This window comes from Coregonus clupeaformis, chromosome 24 (assembly GCF_020615455.1).
Source record: "Coregonus clupeaformis isolate EN_2021a chromosome 24, ASM2061545v1, whole genome shotgun sequence".
Lineage (NCBI taxonomy): Eukaryota > Metazoa > Chordata > Actinopteri > Salmoniformes > Salmonidae > Coregonus > Coregonus clupeaformis.
This window is the reverse complement of record NC_059215.1, coordinates 23,876,156-23,889,226: the sequence shown is the minus strand read 5'-3', so window position 1 is coordinate 23,889,226 and position 13,071 is coordinate 23,876,156. Positions and strand designations below refer to the sequence as shown.

General features: G+C 43.8%; 1 protein-coding gene across 1 annotated transcript in view; it reads left to right on the top strand.

Moving 5' to 3' along the window:
• The window catches only part of LOC121538425 (ephrin type-A receptor 2-like), a 40,641-nt gene extending 28,389 nt beyond the window's left edge, over positions 1–12,252 (top strand). Inside the window, exons 9-17 of the mRNA XM_041846407.2 lie at positions 525–580; positions 670–795; positions 4,500–4,685; positions 4,857–4,918; positions 7,460–7,669; positions 7,862–8,011; positions 8,936–9,129; positions 9,621–9,776; positions 11,215–12,252. Coding sequence (XP_041702341.1) covers positions 525–580; positions 670–795; positions 4,500–4,685; positions 4,857–4,918; positions 7,460–7,669; positions 7,862–8,011; positions 8,936–9,129; positions 9,621–9,776; positions 11,215–11,323 — 1,249 coding nt within the window. The 3' untranslated portion in view covers positions 11,324–12,252. The remainder of the gene's footprint in view (positions 1–524; positions 581–669; positions 796–4,499; positions 4,686–4,856; positions 4,919–7,459; positions 7,670–7,861; positions 8,012–8,935; positions 9,130–9,620; positions 9,777–11,214) is intronic.
• Positions 12,253–13,071: the final 819 nt, after the last annotated feature.

Here is a 13,071-nt window from a genome sequence, read left to right as displayed (position 1 = left end):
CTTTTGTTAAGCACGTTCATAACACTCACCCCTTCGCTGGTTTCCTTTCTCGTTCTTTTTTTATTTTGCCAATTCTCCAAATGGCCTTTCCTCCTTTCCTTTCAGCCACCTCTCTCTCCCCTCTTCCTTTTCCTAGTCTCACTCTCTCTGTATCTGTTTTCCAGCACTCACTAGGGGAGAATTGGCATTGAGTGCAGCTTGTCATTGCTCAATGAGTATACTCTAACAAGTAGTGGCTTTGAATGGAAGCGGGCCCAAGTGGCACATTGTTTTGGAATAAGAGGTGGTCGGCTCTTCTTGTGGCATACTGTAGCAGCTTCTTCAGCACAGCAGCACACCGCCGTCTGTCCGTTGATCCGTCCATCTGTCTTTGACACGGCTTAGGAAACACAGACAGGCTCCAGTCTTTATCAAAGCTTTCCCTCAGTGAATCGAGGCGGCACACACCAATGACTAGGCTTCTTTTGAAACTAATTGGATTTTGGAGCAAGATTATGATAATTACTTCATTTTCTGTTATTCAGGAGAAGGAACTCCCATACAAGACAAGGACCAGAAGATACCTACTTCTCTAGCTCAGGTAGACAAAATAAAAGAAGTACCCCGCTCTCTCTTCATGTATTTTTATTGTTCTTTCACTAATGCCCAATTATTCGCATTCTTATCCAGAGCAACTGAAGCCGCTAAAGACCTACGTGGATCCGCACACGTACGAGGACCCCAACACGGCCATCCTCAAGTTTGCCAGCGAGATCCAACCCAGCCACGTGACCAAGCAGAAAGTCATTGGAGCTGGTGAGTTCAGAGCTAAATTAAAACAATGTGCTTAAGGGCTAAGGATGAAGGTGTTGACAGGTTTTTCCATCTCATAAGTCCCTCTTTATTCATTTTTTTGTTGCGTTAGTGCTACAGCTTAAGCTCTTGAATGACCGTGGGTAGACCATCCAGATCAGTGGGTAGACCATCCAGATCAGTGGGTAGACCATCCAGATCAGTGGGTAGACCATCCAGATCAGTGGGTAGACCATCCAGATCAGTGGGTAGACCATCCAGATTAGTATTGATGGATTTTGTCCTCGCCTTGCATGTTTAGACATAATTCAGTCTATAATTGTAATGGTAGGTTTATTTGAACAGTGAGAGACAGAATAACAACAAAAAAATCCAGAAAAATGCATGTCAAAAATGTTATAAATTGATTTGCATTTTAATGAGGGAAATAAGTATTTGACCCCTCTGCAAAACATGACTTAGTACTTGGTGGCAAAACCCTTGTTGGCAAAACATGACTTAGTACTTGGTGGCAAAACCCTTGTTGGCAATCACAGAGGTCAGATGTTTCTTGTAGTTGGCCACCAGGTTTGCACACATCTCAGGAGGGATTTTGTCCCACTCCTCTTTGCAGATCTTCTCCAAGTCATTAAGGTTTCGAGGCTGATGTTTGGCAACTCGAACCTTCAGCTCCCTCCACAGATTTTCTATGGGATTAAGGTCTGGCTAGGCCACTCCAGGACATTTAATGTGCTTCTTCTTGAGCCACTCCTTTGTTGCCTTGGCCGTGTGTTTTGGGTCATTGTCATGCTGGAATACCCATCCACGACCCATTTTCAATGCCCTGGCTGAGGGAAGGAGGTTCTCACCCAAGATTTGACGGTACATGGCCCCGTCCATCGTCCCTTTGATGCGGTGAAGTTGTCCTGTCCCCTTAGCAGAAAAACACCCCCAAAGCATAATGTTTCCACCTCCATGTTTGACGGTGGGGATGGTGTTCTTGGGGTCATAGGCAGCATTCCTCCTCCTCCAAACACGGCGAGTTGAGTTGATGCCAAAGAGCTCCATTTTGGTCTCATCTGACCACAACACTTTCACCCAGTTCTCCACTGAATCATTCAGATGTTCATTGGCAAACTTCAGACGGGCCTGTATATGTGCTTTCTTGAGCAGGGGGACCTTGCGGGCGTTGCAGGATTTCAGTCCTTCACGGCGTAGTGTGTTACCAATTGTTTTCTTGGTGACTATGGTCCCAGCTGCCTTGAGATCATTGACAAGATCCTCCCGTGTAGTTCTGGGCTGATTCCTCACCGTTCTCATGATCATTGCAACTCCACAAGGTGATATCTCGCATGGAGCCCCAGGTCGAGGGAGATTGACAGTTCTTTTGTGTTTCTTCCATTTGCGAATAATCGCACCAACTGTTGTCACCTTCTCACCAAGTTGCTTGGCGATGGTCTTGTAGCCCATTCCAGCCTTGTGTAGGTCTACAATCTTGTCCCTGACATCCTTGGAGAGCTCTTTGGTCTTGGCCATGGTGGAGAGTTTGGAATCTGATTGATTGCTTCTGTGGACTGGTGTTTTTTATACAGGTAACAAGCTGAGATTAGGAGCACTCCCTTTAAGAGTGTGCTCCTAATCTCAGCTCGTTACCCGTATAAAAGACACCTGGGAGCCAGACATCTTTCTGATTGAGAGAGGGTCAAATACTTATTTCCCTCATTTAAAATGCAAATCAATTTATAACATTTTTGACATGTGTTTTTCTGGATTTTTTTGTTGTTATTCTGTCTCTCACTGTTCAAATAAATCTACCATTAAAATTATAGACTGATAATTTCTTTGTCAGTGGGCAAACGTACAAAATCAGCAGGGGATCAAATACTTTTTTCCCTCACTGTATGTACAGTGGGGGAAAAAATTATTTAATTCAGCCACCAATTTTGCAAGTTCTCCCACTTAAAAAGATGAGAGGCCTGGAATTTTCATCATAGGTACACGTTAACTATGACAGACAAATTGAGAAAAAAAATCCAGAAAATCACATGGTAGGATTTTTTATGAATTTATTTGCAAATTATGGTGGAAAATAAGTATTTGGTCACCCATAAACAAGCAAGATTTCTGGCTCTCACAAACCTGTAACTTCTTCTTTAAGAGGCTCCTCTGTCCTCCACTCGTTACCTGTATTAATGGCACCTGTTTGAACTTGTTATCAGTATAAAAGACTTCCATCAGCAAGGGCATTGAAGATTAAACGTGGCTGGGTCTTTCAGCATGACAATGATCCCAAACACACCGCCCAGGCAACGAAGGAGTGGCTTCGTAAGAAGCATTTCAAGGTCCTGGAGTGGCCTAGCCAATCTCCAGATCTCAACCCCATAGAAAATCTTTGGAGGGAGTTGATAGTCTGTGTTGCCCAGCGACAGCCCCAAAACATCACTGCTCTAAAGGAGATCTGCATGGAGGAATGGGCCAAAATACCAGCAACAGTGTGTGAAAACCTTGTGAAGACTTACAGAAAATGTTTGACCTGTGTCATTGCCAACAAAGGGTATATGAGAAACTTTTGCTATTGACCAAATACTTATTTTCCACCATAATTTGCAAATAAATTCATTAAAAATCCTACAATGTGATTTTCTGGATTATTTTTTCTCATTTTGTCTGTCATAGTTGACGTGTACCTATGATGAAAATTACAGGCCTCTCTCATCTTTTTAAGTGGGAGAACTTGCACAATTGGTGGCTGACTAAATACTTTTTTCCCCCACTGTATGTATATATAAATATTAGTTTTGTTGTAAATTTTGCTAGCTAACAAGGTAGAACAGTTGAATTGGTATTGATTGAACACACCCTTCTTTCCGTCTCCAACTGTTTGAAGAGCATGCTAGCCTGTTCACTTTGTTCAGATATTGGAATCAGGTGGCCTACCTTATTTCTCAGAACGTGAACGAGTTGCCAATTCCTTATATAACTGTGTTTTTATGCTTATTTTACATTTATAAAACACAGACTAGACATCTAGTATAAGTCTTTGGCTAAAATGCTGGTAGCGGTACGTGATACTGCAATGCCACGTGCGACAAACTGATCTTCCAGAGTCATTGTTCAGTGATACTCCTGTTTTAGTAGTGTCTGCTCTGCGCGCAATTTGAGGAGTTGAGACACAGAAAAGGGTATCGTTGGAAAGGTTAACTTCTCCTCTATTACAGTAAAATAATGTGTCTGTGTGTTTCAGTGTCCATATGACTGATTCTGTTGGACCAAACCTTAAATGCAAATAGTGAGTTGAAACCGCTTGTCAGAGAGGATGAAGTGATCTCTCATCTTTGTTGTTGTGAGTGGCAGGGGGATGTGCTTTGTGTGTGTGTGTGTGTGTGTGTGTGTGTGTGTGTGTGTGTGTGTGTGTGTGTGTGTGTGTGTGTGTGTGTGTGTGTGTGTGTGTGTAAATGGAAGGTACACAGAAAGAGCGAAAGAGATGAGACCAAAAAGACAACATGAGAACAAGCGGACATAAACGCTAAAAGAAAAATAAAAAAAATAAGGGATTCTTGCGATACAGGCATTTGGAATATTGCACAAAAACATACATTTTGAATTAATTGAATTATTTTGATATCGCCCAACCCTAACTACAAGCCACAACCATATAAAGGATAATGCTTGAAATATTGCCCAATCTTGTCTTTGGGTTTTAAAACTGTTTTCTTCTGCGCCTCTAGGGGAGTTTGGAGAGGTGTTTCGCGGTATTCTGAAAGCGCCGGGGCGGAAGGAGGGGGCGGTGGCCATTAAGACGCTGAAGCCGGGCTACTCGGAGAAGCAGAGGCAGGACTTCCTTTCAGAGGCGAGCATCATGGGACAGTTCTCCCACCAGAACATTATTCGCCTGGAGGGAGTCGTCACCAAATGTAAGAAGGTTCTGTTAGTCTACTGGGCGCTACCTGTACCAAGAACAGAATGCTCCTGTCAAACATTCACTTACCTGGTCTATATATATATAAATTATATTCCATATGTATACATTTCTTGCCTGTTTTGGGTAGTAGTTAACAGTATTTATTCCCTTTTTTTGATTCCAGTCAAGCATGCCATGATTGTGACTGAGTATATGGAGAATGGAGCACTGGACAAGTACCTAAAGGTGAGTACAGTACATCGTATGCAATTTACCTATATACAGTGGGGGAAAAAAGTATTTAGTCAGCCACCAATTGTGCAAGTTCTCCCACTTAAAAAGATGAGAGAGGCCTGTAATTTTCATCATAGGTACATGTCAACTATGACAGACAAAATGAGAAAAAAAAATCCAGAAAATCACATTGTAGGATTTTTTATGAATTTATTTGCAAATTATGGTGGAAAATAAGTATTTGGTCACCTACAAACAAGCAAGATTTCTGTCTCTCACAGACCTGTAACTTCTTCTTTAAGAGGCTCCTCTGTCCTCCACTCGTTACCTGTATTAATGGCACCTGTTTGAACTTGTTATCAGTATAAAAGACACCTGTCCACAACCTCAAACAGTCACACTCCAAACTCCACTATGGCCAAGACCAAAGAGCTGTTAAAGGAAGACCAAAGAGCTGTTAAAGGACACCAGAAACAAAATTGTAGACCTGCACCAGGCTGGGAAGACTGAATCTGCAATAGGTAAGCAGCTTGGTTTGAAGAAATCAACTGTGGGAGCAATTATTAGGAAATGGAAGACATACTGATAATCTCCCTCGATCTGGGGCTCCACGCAAGATCTCACCCCGTGGGGTCAAAATGATCACAAGAACGGTGAGCAAAAATCCCAGAACCACACGGGGGGACCTAGTGAATGACCTGCAGAGAGCTGGGACCAAAGTAACAAAGCCTACCATCAGTAACACACTACGCCGCCAGGGACTCAAATCCTGCAGTGCCAGACGTGTCCCCCTGCTTAAGCCAGTACATGTCCAGGCCCGTCTGAAGTTTGCTAGAGTGCATTTGGATGATCCAGAAGAGGATTGGGAGAATGTCATATGGTCAGATGAAACCGTTGTGTTTGGAGGACAAAGAATGTTGAGTTGCATCCAAAGAACACCATACCTACTGTGAAGCATGGGGGTGGAAACATCATGCTTTGGGGCTGTTTTTCTGCAAAGGGACCAGGACGACTGATCCGTGTAAAGGAAAGAATGAATGGGGCCATGTATCGTGAGATTTTGAGTGAAAACCTCCTTCCATCAGCAAGGGCATTGAAGATGAAACGTGGCTGGGTCTTTCAGCATGACAATGATCCCAAACACACCGCCCGGGCAACGAAGGAGTGGCTTCGTAAGTATCATTTCAAGGTCCTGGAGTGGCCTAGCCAGTCTCCAGATCTCAACCCCATAGAAAATCTTTGGAGGGAGTTGAAAGTCTGTGTTGCCCAGCGACAGCCCAAAGCATGATGTTTCCACCCCCATGCTTCACAGTAGGTATGGTGTTCTTTGGATGCAACTCAGCATTCTTTGTCCTCCAAACACAACAAGTTGAGTTTTTACTAAAAAGTTATATTTTGGTTTCATCTGACCATATGACATTCTCCCAATCCTCTTCTGGATCATCCAAATGCACTCTAGCAAACTTCAGACGGGCCTGGACATGTACTGGCTTAAGCAGGGGGACACGTCTTGCACTGCAGGATTTGAGTCCCTGGCGGCGTAGTGTGTTACTGATGGTAGGCTTTGTTACTTTGGTCCCAGCTCTCTGCAGGTCATTCACTAGGTCCCCCCGTGTGGTTCTGGGATTTTTGCTCACCGTTCTTGTGATCATTTTGACCCCACGGGGTGAGATCTTGCGTGGAGCCCCAGATCGAGGGAGATTATCAGTGGTCTTGTATGTCTTCCATTTCCTAATAATTGCTCCCACAGTTGATTTCTTCAAACCAAGCTGCTTACCTATTGCAGATTCAGTCTTCCCAGCCTGGTGCAGGTCTACAATTTTGATTCTGGTGTCCTTTGACAGCTCTTTGGTCTTGGCCATAGTGGAGTTTGGAGTGTGACTGTTTGAGGTTGTGGACAGGTGTCTTTTATACTGATAACAAGTTCAAACAGGTGCCATTAATACAGGTAACGAGTGGAGGACAGAGGAGCCTCTTAAAGAAGAAGTTACAGGTCTGTGAGAGCCAGAAATCTTGCTTGTTTGTAGGTGACCAAATACTTATTTTCCACCATAATTTGCAAATAAATTCATAGAAATCCTACAATGTGATTTTCTGGATTTTTTTCCTCATTTTGTCTGTCATAGTTGACGTGTACCTATGATGAAAATTACAGGCCTCTCTCATCTTTTTAAGTGGGAGAACTTGCACAATTGGTGGCTGACTAAATACTTTTTTCCCCCACTGTATAACAAAGTATTGAGAAAATTTTGTTATTGACCAAATACTTATTTTCCACCATAATTTGCAAATAAATTCATTAAAAATCCTACAATGTGATTTTCTGGATTTTATTTTCTCATTTTGTCTGTCATAGTTGACGTGTACCTATAATGAAAATTACAGGCCTCTCTCATATTTTTAAGTGGGAGAACTTGCACAATTGGTGGCTGACTAAATACTTTTTTCCTCCACTGTAAGTGAAGGACAATACGTTGCCACTGAGTTACCACAGAAACTTGACATTATGTCTCTCTAACAGTATGTGTGTGCAACCATGTGTTTCCCCCTCAGGATCATGATGGCGAGTTGCCCTCCTTCCAGCTGGTGGGCATGATGCGTGGCATCGCCGCAGGCATGAAGTATCTTTCCGACATGAGCTACGTTCACCGGGATCTGGCTGCCCGCAACATCCTGGTCAACAACAACCTGGAATGTAAGGTGTCTGACTTCGGCCTGTCCCGAGTGCTGGAGGACGACCCTGAGGGCACCTACACCACCAGCGTGAGTTAACATTGGACGTTAGAACGGTTGCTTTACTTAGCTGTTGCTTACACATTTGCCTTGTAAACACTGTATTTCAGTGTAAACTGCTCACAGAGGACTGTAATTGAATCAAATGTAATTGAACTGAACAAAACAATGTATTTTTTGGGCTCTGACCTGAGTGTTGTCCACTTGTTTCCCCTCCAACAGGGTGGTAAGATCCCCATCCGCTGGACAGCCCCAGAGGCCATTGCCTACAGGAAGTTCACCTCGGCCAGCGACGTGTGGAGCTTCGGCATTGTCATGTGGGAGGTCATGGCCTTTGGCGAGCGGCCCTACTGGGACATGAGCAACTGCGAGGTACGCTACAATGCTAATGCTAACCAGGGGTTGGAACCGGTTCAGGGAACAGAACAGAAAACTGGAAAATAACAAACATTTTCAAGGAACGGAAACGAAAGTGATCCATACAGAACCATTATTTTTAACGCATGTGAACCGGTTAATAACTTTCTTTAACATTCCAGGAATTTTGTTCTAGTCCAACAAAAAATGCAACAAAGTGCCTATGCAAAGCCCTCACTCTGTCACTCAGAAACTTATTCCAGTGTCTACCTGCAATCTGAAATCCTTGCCAGTGTGTGTGAGTGTTTAGGCTACCTGCCCTCCCACCTCCGAAGCATAGGCTACTGTACTGACATTACAAGCGTGATTCAGAAGATCGGAGAGAGATTTAACTTTTTCAAAGCTAGTTAAGGATACTATAGGCCCAGGTATCACGTTTCACATTGGATTTATTACGTACAAAAAGGTAAGACATGTTTTTAGTTCTGGTGCCGCTCTGCACACACAAGCTTGTTAGCTAGCTAGCTCAAAGGACATTCAAAATTCCTCCATAGAAGCTGCTCCTCCTAGGTATAATTCTGTGGACCTAATTCAGATAATGCTTGTCATAACAAGATGCCCAGCGCTTCAATCCTCCTCAACCCTCTCTCGCTCTCTCCCCACCTGCAACATTTCAGTCGTATCTTGCACCATAGGCTACACTTGTCTGTCCATCACACATGTAAACAACTAGCTTGCCTGCTCCATCTGCACTGATTGGTGAAGTAATTTAATGAGCTAAATGTAAAAAACTGATTTCACAGGTTAAAAAAACCCCAGAAAGGAAAAAATAGTGGTTCTGTTCAGAACGAAAAGATTGTAAAATAATTACCGTAACATCTCAGTGAACCTAAGTTCAAGTCTGAGATCTCAAAGTGACCTCTAGCCTCTGATTGTCAGGTGATGAAGGCCATCAACGAGGCGTTCAGACTGCCGGCGCCCATGGACTGTCCATCAGCCGTCTACCAGCTCATGTTGCAGTGCTGGCTGCAGGACCGCTCCAAGAGGCCCCGTTTCCCGGACATCGTCAGCCTGCTGGACAAGCTGCTCAGGAGCCCTGAGTCCCTGAAGGCCATTGCCGACTTCGACCCTCAGTAAGAGTCCTTTACTCTCTAGAAGGGAATTACACAGCAAAGTGGATCCATGAAACAGTAAAACAGAGTGGAGCGCAAGAAAAAGCTGATTCTTGTTAAATTCTTGGTAGGATAGTGTGGCAGCATAATGTGTGTCTGTCTGTACATGTTTTAAACACATTTAAATTTTAGTCATTTAGCGACTTACAGGAGCAATTAGGGTTAAATGCCTTGCTCAAGGGCACATCGACATATCTTTCACCTCAGGGATTCGAACCAGCGACCTTTCTGTTTTTGGCCCAACGCTATTAACCGCTAGGCTACCTGCAGCCCCACAAAAGACAAAGAGCTGTCAGGTTCCTTCCTTAATCAGTTTCTCCATAGCTGCACCAACAGGTTTTTATCTCACTGTTTCCTCGCAGGGTAATTACAGCCTTTTCTCAGTCTTTGTCCTGATTGTCAGGCAGCTGTTGATGATTATTGCTCACTCTTCTCTACTTTCCCTACTCCAGCGTATCCATCCGCCTGCCCAGCACCAGTGGTTCGGACGGCTCACCCTTCAGGTCGGTGTCCGAGTGGCTGGAGTCCATCAAGATGAGCCAGTACAGCGAGAACTTTACCTGCGCCGGAGTGTTCACCATGGACCAGGTGCTGCAGATGAAGAACGAGTGAGTAGCGTTTTTTAAAGCGTTTATTTTTATTTTGGGGGGACATTGTCTGTCACTAGATGAGATGATGTTCATCATTAAAAATATATAATATCTGAGAAACTATTGATCGCAAATAATCTAAGATTGGTTGAGAGTATAGGAATAGAATAGTACATATATATGTATAGAGTATCTGCACAATGGACATCTGGTTCCCAAGCTAAGCCCTTTCTTAGTTTTCCAAACCATGTTATGGATGTGACTTCTGCAGAGTATTTTGGGTTTTTGTTTTTGAAAAAGTCGCTTTCAAAAGCCAGAGAACAGTTTACGCACAATATAAACTCTGGCCTCTCTACAACTCGAGAAAACAAGTGAGATGGAAAAAATTATGGAGCGAGAGAAAGACCAGGCTCATTTGTGGTGGCCTGGTGGTGGTTGGTGGCTTGTGGTTTGCCCCCTCCCCTCTCTTCCTCCCTCTGTCCTTATTACAATTATCTCTCATCCCTCCTTCGCCCACACCAGCAGCCCAGGGCAGCACTTCTGCATCAGCCTGAACCCGCTGGGCCAGGCTGTGTAGGGCAAAGGCCCTCCTGACCTATGCAACATAAAAGGAAAGGAAAGGAGGAGAAGAAGAGCGAACAGCCACTAGAGTAGAGGGGCAATGTGGAGATAAGGAAAATGAAGGCAAATGTAGCATAGAACAGTTGTGGATGAGGAGAGGACTTTAGGGCAACACTCACCCCGAAAAGATACTCTGACGAAGGCACTGTCCCGAAATATCATATCAGTCTTTCAATAATGTACCGACAAGGCTTTCCTCTTAAGCCTTAAAATGAGCGCTGTGTGGAAACAGGGGAAACATCTTTGAAGTGTTCCCTGGTGAGATTTTACGGTCCCATACACTCGACCTAACCAGGAACTATTTACGACACTCCCTCTGCTTACCAGACAAGTGATTGATGGGCGAGATGGAAAATCCTCATTAACTAATTAAGAATGTAATTAAACCTGGTAATGAGTGACTTAGATGTGGGACACCTTTCCCAGATTCTGGCACGTGTGAGGGGATTGCCCCAAGTTTGCCCTTTCTTGAAAATGTGAAATTGTCCTTCCGTCCTCCCAGCTAGTCCCTAGAGGTTATTCTCGATAGGTTACTAGCTTTGCTTTCACTTACCTCATTCCATGGAGGGCCTAGTGTCTTGAGTTTTTTTTTCTTCCTTTAAATTAAGACCTAGACAACCAGGTAATTAGTGACCTTAATTCATCAATCAAGTACAAGGGTGGAGCGAAAACCCACAGACACTCGGCCCTCCGCGGAATGAGTTTGACACTTGACCTAAAGGAAGGGAAGATGGAAAAATGTGTTTGAAAAGGAATCCGAAGCAGGTCAAGATGTGAATTCCCCCGTTGCTGTCCAGACTCTATCTCAATCGCTCACTTGTCTTCTTTTTCACAGGGATATCAAGAACATTGGCGTAAGACTGCCCGGCCACCTGAAGAGAATTGCATACAGCATCCTAGGCTTGAAAGACCAGACCAGCACCCTCAGTGTATTTGCAGTGTGACTCAATACTAGTGGCACAGGAATTTGAATTGGCACTGAAGCAGGCAGCACTCTGACTGAACTTTGAACACTGTGTTGGACTGGACTGGAGCGGAGCTGCGGGAACGGCTTTTGACAGGCAGAACCAAACTGAACACGTCGTAGGAACATGGTCCAGCCAAAAGAGACTGACATATTGTACATTCTTGGAGATTTGTAACATACTTGTTAAGCATATGCAACAACAAAAAATTGTGGGGGGGGGGGGGATTTATACAGCAATAGATGTATTAATTAGACTGTGTATATTATACTGTATTTATTTTGTATTATCCATCTCCATTGTACAGATACAGTTCATTGCTCAATCTTTGTTTATATAGTTTTGGGATGCATGTTTCCCCTCTCCCCCCCTGAGGTTGTCTCTTACTTATGTAGCACCCAGTATTGAGTAGAGAAAATTAAAATAAGTGACAAAACCACTTACACTTAGTTCAACCAATATGATTCTTTGTGTGAAGTGGACTGCTGTGGCCTTTTCGGAATGAGTCTGGTGGTGTCGATGCCATTGTGAAATGCATTCTGGTTGCTGTAATCTCTTGCTAAACTAATGAAAATGGACTCGAAGCAGAGAGTACACCTGAAAGGGGCTGGACATACGTTAACATGAGGCACTGGTGTATGCCTCAGTCATAAGGTTATTGTCTTCAAGTCCAGGTTTGGCTGTTGTTGGCTACTGTTATGCCTTATCTCAGCTTGATTCTGATGTTAAGCTATCATATGAATTTGAGTTTATACAAAAAAGTGTGAAAAGATATGAGGTACTCATCATGTTCAGTTTATCGGGCTGCAAAGGCTTGTGTTAATTGATTGGGACCAAGAACATCACTTACAGTGCCTTGGGAAAGTATTCAGACTCCTTGACCTTTTCCCACATTTTGTTACTTTACAGCCTTATTCTAAAATTGATTAAATATTTATTTTTTCTCAGCAATCTACACACAATACCCAAAATGACAAAACAGAAATACCTTATTTACATAAGTATTCAGACCCTTTGCTATGAGACTCAAAATTGAGCTCAGGTGCATCCTGTTTCCATTGATCATCCTTGAGATGTTTCTACAACTTGATTGCTGTCCACCTGTGGTAAATTAAATTGATTGGACATGATTGGGAAAGGCACACACCTGTCTATATAAGGTCCCACAGTTGACAGTGCATGTCAGAGAAAAACCAAGCCATGAGGTTGAAGGAATTGTCCGTAGAGCTCCGAGACAGGAGCAGCATTAAGGGTCCCCAAGAACACAGTGGCCTCCATCATTCTAAAATGGAAGAAGTTTGGAACCACCAAGACTCTTCCTAGAGCTGGCCGCCCAGCCAAACTGATCAATCGGTGGACAGAGCTCTAGAGTCTGTGGAGATGGGAGAACCTTCCAGAAGGACAACCATCTCTGCAGCACTCCACCAATCAGGCCTTTATGGTAGAGTGACCAGACGGAAGCCACTCCTAAGTAAAAGGCACATGACAGCCCGCTTAGTTTGCCAAAAGGCATGTAAAGGACTCTCAGACCACAAGAAACAAGATTCTCTGGTCTGATGAAACCAAGATTGAACTCTTTGGCCTGAATGCCAAGCGTCACGTCTGGAGGAAACCTGGCACCATCTCTACGGTGAAGCATGGTGGTGGCAGCATCATGCTGTTGGGATGTTTTTCAGCGGCAGGGACTGGGAGACTAGTCAGGAACGAGGCAAAGATGACCGGAGCAA